The 9,875-nt window shown below is 36.6% G+C and overlaps 1 protein-coding gene across 1 annotated transcript; it reads left to right on the top strand.

Annotated features, from left to right (window-relative positions):
- Positions 1-391: 391 nt before the first annotated feature.
- On the top strand, positions 392-7,212 carry LOC127127125 (NAD-dependent malic enzyme 59 kDa isoform, mitochondrial). The gene is made up of 20 exons (XM_051056246.1): positions 392-693; positions 774-951; positions 1,082-1,178; positions 1,323-1,441; positions 1,538-1,705; positions 2,751-2,879; positions 3,078-3,138; positions 3,385-3,488; positions 3,560-3,643; positions 3,743-3,849; positions 4,008-4,110; positions 4,377-4,484; positions 4,663-4,728; positions 4,904-4,976; positions 5,067-5,153; positions 5,319-5,373; positions 5,458-5,529; positions 5,893-5,955; positions 6,234-6,348; positions 6,631-7,212. Exons 2-20 carry the CDS (start codon positions 832-834, stop codon positions 6,700-6,702), a joined length of 1,803 nt encoding a protein of 600 aa, XP_050912203.1. The 5' UTR covers positions 392-693; positions 774-831; the 3' UTR covers positions 6,703-7,212.
- The last annotated feature ends 2,663 nt before the right edge of the window (positions 7,213-9,875 follow it).

Here is a 9,875-nt window from a genome sequence, read left to right as displayed (position 1 = left end):
CCTACACACTAGTCGAAAAGTTAAGAAAAATTATTTCTGTCTTTTTCACTAATCCAGCAAAATCCACTATCCAGTATCTTTACAACCATAAACAGAAGTAGACTCCATGTTTCACAAATATAATATACAATATTACACTTTTTGTAATAGTAATAAAAAATACAAAATTTTTAATAAATTTAATAACAACAAAAAAATTCTTTTAGTACTATAGGTCAATTCAACTCTCCCCTAAGTTTATTTTTTGAGCAAATATACTACCATAAGTTATACATTTGACATTTTTAAAAAATTAAAAAAAAATGTTTGACAATTCATTTTAAACATGGATATTAATACTATCAAATATTAATGACGGGAAAGAAAAAGGGAAGTAGGCATTATTAAAATCATTATTTTTGGTTAGTCACCATCGAATTACTTTGACCCTACTATCCTCTGCCCGGATCTCATCGGGCAGTTTCCTCTTACGCCCATTTTCCATGTTTCCACGCTGCCCGGATCTAAATCGGGTAACACCTGCAACAACTGATTCAAACTGTTTCTTTCAACCCGCTCAACAAGAAACAGGAAACAAACAAATAAAGAGAGAGAAAGTTAGAGAGAGAAAGCTTCTCACACTATAAATTCTCGCGCTCTCTCTCCAATAACCCTATCTCGGTTGTCACCTACAAAAAATTTCTCCTCAAAAAGGTGCTACTTCTCACCACTGAGAATTTTCTTAAAGAAATGAAGTAGCATTGGATTTTAACTTCATTTTGATTTTGGTGTAGTTGATTTGAGTTTCGATTATCGATTACGGTTTTGAAAATTTTCGAAGAATTTCGAAGAATGTGGAAGCTCACGCGATTCGCTGCGTCAGGATCACGGTTGTTCTCGACGGCGATTCCTGCTCCGTGTATGGTTCATAAGCGCGGTGCTGATATTCTTCATGATCCTTGGTTCAACAAGGTTCATTATCTTCATCTTCCATTTCATTTCCCATTTCGTACTACTTTTCAGAACGCTCTAAATCTGTTTCTCTGTTTATGTTTTCATTTTTTTAAAATATCTAATTTCTGTTTTCAATCCTAAAATGTAGGATACTGGATTCCCTTTAACAGAGAGGGATCGATTAGGGCTTCGAGGACTCCTTCCGCCTCGTATCATTTCATTTCAGGAGCAATATGATCGTTTTAGTAAGTTTTATATGTTCTTCAATCTCAGCAATTGTTGGCTATCTTAAAATTGTGTTATGTACAGTGTTAATGTGATTATGTTCATGTTTATTTTTAATTTTGAATGTTTGATAGCTATAACTTATTGTTATGTTAATTTTCCAGTGAGCTCGTATAGATCATTGGAGAAGAATACCCATGGCCAATTGGATGATGTTGTTTCCTTATCCAAATGGAGGAGTTTAAATAGACTGCATGACAGGAATGAGACTCTGTACTATAGAGTGAGTTTGATGATGAAATTGGGTTGTTATTGTGTGAAAATATGCTAATATTTATTTTTAAATGATTCTTATGCTGTCAACGTTGGTTCTGTTTAGGCTCTTATTGACAACATCAAAGAATTTGCTCCTATAATCTATACTCCTACAGTTGGTTTAGTGTGTCAAAATTATTGCGGGTTATATAGACGCCCGCGTGGAATGTATTTTAGTTCCAAAGATAAAGGAGAGATGATGTCAATGATCTATAACTGGCCAGCTCCCCAGGTATTGAATTGGTCTTAATAAATACTGTATCCTTTTTCTTTTCGTTCATAATTGAAATGGAAGTGACCTTTATCTTTTCACTCCTACCTTCTAAGGGTTGGAACATCTACCTAGTGTTTTTCAAGTTTGTGAGAGTTGGAACATGAAAGATAAGAGAAAAGAGAGAGAATATTGATTCATTTGCTTTTGAAGTTTTGTTATTGATTTTCTGGGTTTGTTACAAAGTAGATTAGGACTTATATAGACATCCTAATCATACACAACAAAGTGACTTAACCTACACCTTGTCATAACTAACTCTAAGTTAGTTATGCTGAGGTGACAATGGAAGCTAAGAGAAGCTTCTATAGGAATCTTCCAGCATATACTTACTGAGTTAGTTATGCTGAGGTGCAGTGGAAGCTAGAAGAAGCTTCTAATCACATCTCTCACAGAACATAACAAATTCTGCAGTTACTTTAATTCTGTCGATGAATTTAGTAAAATTTTAACTTGCTGAGAGATGAACTGAAGTTCAAATGAGCAGGATCTTGCATTTTTTATTATGGATCCATTTAGTTTCACCAAATATTTTCTGTTTTATTAGTGGTGTTGAGGACTTCTGTTGGACATGTTTCTTGCTATACCTTCTTTTTATATTCTTATTCTTTTGAATTTTCGCAAATATACCAAGCTAGAGTAAGGTGCGTGGAAGTATTGGGTTTATAAAATATAAGGGGAGTAGGTGAAAATAGGAAATATAGAGGAGGTTAGTTTGTTTTATTCTTCTTTCTTTATTAAAATATGTCCTCTTGTACTGTCTAAGCAACTGCCATACATAAAATTGGTACTTATTTTCAAATTTATAGAAATGATTTAGGTATTTACCTTTGAATGACTTTATGTGACTGCATTGGTAAATGTCCGGTTAGTGGATGCAGTGTTATGTGACTATATGGCTTGTTGCAATTTATAAGATTTTTGGTTCATTAAGTTATATTCTTCTTCCTGGATTGTGTTATTCATTTATTAGTGTTGGTCTTAATCATCATGTTTCTCTTTGCAGGTAGACATGATTGTCTTGACAGATGGTAGTCGTATTCTTGGGTTAGGTGACCTTGGAGTTCAGGGCATTGGAATACCTATAGGAAAACTTGATATGTATGTTGCAGCTGCCGGTATCAACCCAAAAAGAGTATGTGTTTCTTTGTCCTATAATTTTCCCCCAACTTGTGCATTCTGAGTGTATTTTAATTTATATATTACAAATTTAAATTATTAGTTTTAGATTATAATTTTATTTTAATTATGTTTTCATTTTTAACTGAAACCTGTTAAGGCCAGTAACTCTCTCTTTAACTTATGCTGTATGCTTTTTTCCCAATTATGGCAGATACTTCCAATCATGCTGGATGTCGGAACAAACAATCAAGAGCTACTTGATGATCGCCTTTGTAAGTAAAATTCGTTCTGTTAGATATTTTGTTTGCTTATTTCTTGGTTGTATTGTCTCATCTTTCATTTTCTGTGGACATACTTGCTTTATAAACTGAGGGAGGTTTCGTCTTCTTCAGCATCCTAGATTACGTGGTTTTATAATGACTCTGCCACTTTTGTTGGTCTCTTGAGAAAGAAGAAAGCAAACATGCTAATTCCTCGCATTTTACAGTGTGTGTATTGACATGATTTTCATGTGACAGATTTAGGAGTTCGACAACCTAGGTTGGAAGGTGAAGAGTATCTTTCGATTATGGATGAATTCATGGAAGCTGTTCATGCACGATGGCCGAAGGCTATTGTTCAGGTTTGCGTTTCTTTTAGAACATGCTCTTGAGGTTTAAATTAGTAACTGATTGACAATGAATAATTTTTCAGTTTGAGGATTTCCAAATGAAGTGGGCTTTTGAAACCCTCAAACGATATCGCCAAAAGTTTTGCATGTTCAATGATGATATACAGGTGATAATGTGATATACATGTTCAAGCAGTTAAGTAATGGGCTGTGTCCTTAAGTAACTGCTGAAACTTTGATTTGCCATCATTTTCCTTGTCCAATAGGGCACAGCTGGTGTTGCACTTGCTGGATTACTGGGAACTGTAAGAGCCCAAGGTCGACCATTATCTGATTTTGCGAAACAAAAGATAGTTATCGTTGGAGCTGGAAGGTACTTGCAAAACTAATTGTCATGTAATCATTATTTGGTGTTCAGTTTGTTTTATTGTTCTATCACACTCCTTGTTTTCGCTACTTTCTGCCTAACATGGCTGCCAAAATACTGCTCGATCCTGCCTTACATGATATGTTTTTTTGTCTAACTTGCAGCGCAGGGCTTGGGGTTCTTAACATGGCTGTCCAGGCCGTTTCAAAGATGTCAGGGTGCAGTGAAACCGAAGCAAAAAGTCAATTTTTTTTACTTGATAAAGATGTATGCTTTCACTCTCTCCTTGTACAGTTGCATTATTAGAGCTTCAAGTTGTAGCACCCCCATAATCATCATCCATCATAATCCTGTATAATTTTGTTACTTCATGATTATTGACAAAACATTTTTAATCCAAATGTTCTCCTTTGTCATATTGTCTTAGTTTATTATTTGGCATCCCTGGTTTTGGATTCTGTTACTTAACTTTAAAGTTGTTGATATGATGCATCATTTAAGTTTGTCTGTAATGGCATAGTGCTTGAATTCAGGGTCTCATCACAACAGAAAGGAGTAATATAGATCCAGCTGCAGTTCCATTTGCTAAAAGTCCAAGAGACCTAGAAGGGCTTGCAGAGGGTGCCAGTATTATTGATGTGGTAATGATACTGATATTGCTCAAGGAAAACTCCATTGGCTTTAGTCTTATACTTATGGACAACAAATTGTTAGCATAAAAATACTTGTTTATATAAGAAGTACTTTAATAATGCAAATTTAAAGACATGCATACTTGTTCATGTGCATGCTGTAACTATTGATGCCAATTATCTTTAGGTTAAGAAGGTTAGGCCACATGCGCTGCTTGGATTGTCTGGGGTTGGTGGTATTTTTAATGAGCAGGTAATTACCTTTTATAATACCACTCTGACATTGTCTTCTTCCTCGGTGAAGTGCATTAAACAATTAAAAGCAATAGACATTTTTTAAAATGACATGCTTAGACATCCTTGGATTTTACACCATTCATTTCACAGTAATTGGGTTTCTTTATTTTAATCGTTGGGATTCAACTCAGGTTCTTAAGGCAATGAGAGAATCTGTTTCAACAAAACCGGCTATCTTTGCCATGTCTAATCCCACTATGAATGGTCTGTTTGTACAAAGTTTATTCAGCACTCAAAATTGCTTGATTATGTACATGTTTTTCATTTTGATATTTTTTGTTGTTATTGGTACAGCTGAGTGCACTGCTATTGATGCATTTAATCATGCTGGAGAAAACATAGTGTTTGCCAGTGGAAGCCCTTCTGAAAATGTTGATCTTGGTAATTACCTCTTAATATGATTTTTTTGGCTTTGAAGTATCTTGTCATTTTCATATATTTCTTAGACATGGAGGCTAGTTAGGATATGCATCTTGTTGGTACAAAGTTTGGTTGATTTGTTCATTATCACGTATTATCATTACCTCCAAATTAATTTTTGTGCAGGAGATGGAAGAGTTGGCCATGTAAATCAAGCCAACAACATGTATCTGTTTCCAGGGTAGGGTGTGGGCTTCTAAATTTCATTAATCATGCTCTGAATGAAAATGCCGGGGTGATTTTTTATTGTAACCTTCCATTTCAGGATTGGCTTGGGATCACTTCTGTCTGGTGCTCGACTTATAACAGATGGAATGGTGCAGGCGGCATCTGAATGGTATAATCCCGCGCCAGTAGAAGTTTAGTTTATTATCTTGTTTGATGTTTGTAGGGCATGATATAATGTGTAACAATTTAGCACTCTGACCTCCTGTATTGTCTAATCATTTTGTCTGTTTTCTACCTCATTCCTGTGAAACTTTCTCTCATGTCTTGATTTTTATAAGTTCTTTTTCTAGCCAAGTAATGCATGCTGGGTGGGGATTTTAATTTTGAAATGTAATATATAATATTATCATAGATGGCAGTCCCTCTCCCTTGCAACAGGCTCTACACTATACCTTCAGCACATTTCTTCTAAAATTATATGAAGTGCATATTATTTTTTTTTGTTAAGATTAACATACTGTCATTCTCACAGCCTTGCTTCATACATGTTAGAGGAAGACATCAAAAAAGGAATCTTGTATCCATCCATTGATTGGTATTGCTCCATTTTTTCCTTGTTATCATTTGATTTTTGTTTTCTCATGGCTTTCCTCTTCCACAGTACATTTCTGAACTACTTCAGAGAAATAAAAATCAATTTGCTTAGACACACTTGTATTAGGATCTTGATCCAAGTTTGGTACCATGTAACAAAAGTATGTTTTATTATATCGTTAAGAAAACGTGTACCCAAATCTTTAAAAGAAAAAAATGGTATGGATGTATATAGTTGTGTGTGGAAGCTGATAAATTAGTTCTACTTTTGTACTGCAGTATACGAAATGTTACAGCCGAAGTTGGAGCTGCTGTTCTACGTGCCGCCGTTGCTGAAGGGATAGCTGAAGGACAGGGTGCTGTTGGGTCCAAAGAACTTGAACATATGTCAAAAGTATGGAAACTTTCATATTACTCACTGATCATACATTGCATAATCTGGTTGGGTCGACTTGTATAATTTGTATTCTATCAGTGGAGAGTGAACCGACCAAGATTAGAAAGAGTCCATTGCAAAATTGATCATATCTCTTATGTTATACTATATATGGTTCTGATGTTATACTATATATGGTTCTGATGTTATACTATATATGGTTCTGATGTTAATGATAACCTTGTTTTACTCATTCTGCTGCTGCTGACCTTGTGGTTGTTTGCTTTGGCTTCATTGCAGGAGGATACTTTGGAGTATGTCAGAGGAAACATGTGGTACCCTGAGTATTGCCCCCTCGTTCATGAAAAATGAGCTTTCTATGAAGGCTTTGCATTATTCACAGCTCAAAGTGAATTACTCAAGCCGTGTCCTAGTTTTGGTTTTTAATCACAGCAATTCATGATTGGCAAGGTTTAGAGAGTTGAAGCTCAGATAATTAAGGGGAAGGGGAAAAAGACGTGTCCCTTTGTTGCAACCGTACATTGTTAGAGTAATCAGTAATGACGTGTTGACTTAATAGTTCGTGGTTTTTTCTTTTAGAAGTTCTGCACCACAAGTGTGATAGACAGTTGTTTAGCGTCAAAAGAAAGAAAAAGACAGTTAATTGTTTTGTTCTATTTCTCTCTAACGGTGAAGTGCATGAGGGTGGATCCTTTCCTTATAAACACTGTTGGATAGTTGATTCTTTTCTTTTTTATTTAGTGTAGATTTTCTTTTGTAAAGTTTCCTAAAATCTCTTGATTCAAGGATTGGAATTGATTGTAATCTATATGTAAACAATCTTTGACTGATGAATAAAGTATAGTATCATTTCCCTAGCTATTTTATTTTTCCTTCATTTGTTTTTTCTTACTCCTCTATGGAAAGCCAAAATGATAGAAGGATAAGCAAGGAGAAAAGAAGAAATTTTGTTATTGTATTTCTCAAGAATGCATAGTACAGAGGATTCATATATATAAGGAATTGATAAGGCTAGGCACTAACAAATTCTATGCCAGTTGTACAACACTAACAAATTCTATGCCAGCTGTACAACACTAACAAATTCTAATACAGTTATACTTAGTGATAACACATAATATAAGCCCTATAACAAACTCTATACAAAAGCATCTCTAATAGCCCCCCTTAGAACTTGATGGGGCTTCCAGCAACTGTCTTTTGTTGACAACTCTGAGCTTGTTCCTCAGAGGAAGAAACTTCACAGCAGTAAGAGGTTTTGTCAGTGCATCTGCCCACTGATCCTGGGCAGACACATGAGCAACAATTAAGCTTTTATTTAGGACCTTTTCTCTCACAAAAAAATATGTCTAATTCCATGTGCTTAGTTCTGTTGTGAAGCACAGGGTTGTGAGCCAAAGTGATAGTGCTGAGATTGTCACAGAGAATTCTAGGAACCTGAAATTTGCACTTAAGCTCTTGAAGGAGAGATTGAATCCACAATAATTCTGCAGCCAGTTGAGCCATGCTTCTATACTCTGCCTTAGCACTTGACCTTGCTACCAACTGCTGCTTCTTAGACCACCAAGAAATTAGGTTAGGACCTAAGAAAACACAAGCACCGAATGTGGATCTTCTATCATCTGGGTTTGCTGCCCAGTCAGCATCACAAAAACCCAACAGAGATAGAGGCTGATGTTTAGGAGCAGGCTGAAGTAACAAGCCATGAGTGAGTGTACCACTGAGATACCTGAGTATTCTCTTAATTGCTTTCCAATGCTCCTCCAAAGGATTTGACAAGAATTGACACACTTTGTTGACAAAATAGGATAACTCAGGCCTAGTTAAAGTAGCATCTGCAAGGCACCAACAATAAATCTGTACTGTGTAGGATCAAAGACAGTAGCCGACCCAAACTTAGATAATTTGCTACTAGACACCATAGGTGTGGGCATACCATTAGCAGTAGCCATGTTAACCTTTGCAAGTAAATCACTGATATACTTGGTTTGTGAGAGTATAAGAGATCCATTTGGCATATGAGTTACCTCAATTCCAAGGAAGTAGTCTAGTTGACCTAGATCCTTGAGAGAAAACTGATTGTTAAGGCTCTTGACTAGGCTGGCAATAAAGGATGGAGAGTTTCCAATTATGATTATATCATCCACATAAACCAAAATCATAATGGTTAAACTGTCAGTATGGAAGAAGAACAAACTGGGATCACATTTACTTGCGTTGAAACCATGCTGCACCAGAGAACCTTTAAGTCTGTCAAACCAGGCCCTGGGGGCCTGTTTTAGCCCATACAATGCTTTATTCAACCTGCAAACCAAAGACCTATCAGCAACTTCAAACTCAGGGGGCTGAATCATGTATACTTCTTCCTCAAGCACACCATTGAGGAATGCATTGTTAACATCAATCTGCTTAATTGACCATTGATTAGTAACAGCAAGTGTGAGGACTGTTCTAACTGTTACAGGTTTAACAACCGGAGAGAAAGTCTCAGTAAATTCGCTGTCAGCCTGTTGATGGAATCATTTGGCAACCAGTCTTGCCTTGTATTTATTAATAGATCCATCAGGGTTCTCCTTAACCCTAAAGACCCATTTGCAGGCAATGGGCCTTTTTGAATCAGATGGAGACACCAATGTCCAGGTCTGATTCTTCAAAAGAGCATGATACTCATCCTGCATAGCTTGAAGCCAGTGTGGGATAGTCAAGGCTTGTTTAATAGATGTAGGCTCCATATGAGTGAGAAGAAGAGTAGGATTAAGCCTAGGTTTAACAATACCACTCTTAGCTCTAGTTTGCATAGAGTGAACATTTTGAGGATGGAGAATAGGAGAGATGGAAGCATGACTAGCAGAAGAATTAGAGGGAGGTAATGAAGAGGGAGAGATTGTACTTGCTTCTGCAAGATCAGAAAAGATAGCATTGGGGGAGGGTGAACTAGGCTGGGATGAGGCTACAGGAGTGGAAACATTAGAATTAGCAGCAGTAGTGGCTGGAGTATTTACAGAAGCATTCATAGACTGTCCATTAGAGGAAGAGTTTGCAGAATTAAGGGGTGAGGAAGGACTGGTTGAAGGAGGAGCAATATGACTGTCATGATTTAAGGGAGGGATATGATAGACAATAGGGGAGGGAAACCAGGACATGGCTGAGGGAGCACTAGAGGGAGTGCTAGGGGAGGAACTAGAAGGAATATGGGAGGTGGAAAACAGGGTAGGATATGGAAATTTTGACTCATGAAACATCACATCTTTAGAGATATAGATGTGACCATCTGCAGCCAAACACTTATAGCCTTTATGCACAGTTGAATAACCTAAAAATACACACTCCTGAGATCTAAAGTCTAGCTTGTGAGAGTTGTATGGACGAAGAAAAGGGAAGCAAGCACACCCAAACACACGGAGGCTAGAGTAATCTGGTGACTGATGCATCAATTTGAAATAGGGAGACTTGTTTTGGAGAGAAGGACTAGGCAACCTATTGATAAGATAAGCTGAGTGACAAATGCATGATCCCAATACTTG

This window comes from Lathyrus oleraceus, chromosome 3, assembly GCF_024323335.1.
Source record: "Lathyrus oleraceus cultivar Zhongwan6 chromosome 3, CAAS_Psat_ZW6_1.0, whole genome shotgun sequence".
Classification (NCBI taxonomy): Eukaryota; Viridiplantae; Streptophyta; class Magnoliopsida; order Fabales; family Fabaceae; genus Lathyrus; species Lathyrus oleraceus.
The sequence above is the reverse complement of the archived record's forward strand: the minus strand, read 5'-3'. Positions and strand labels throughout refer to the sequence as shown.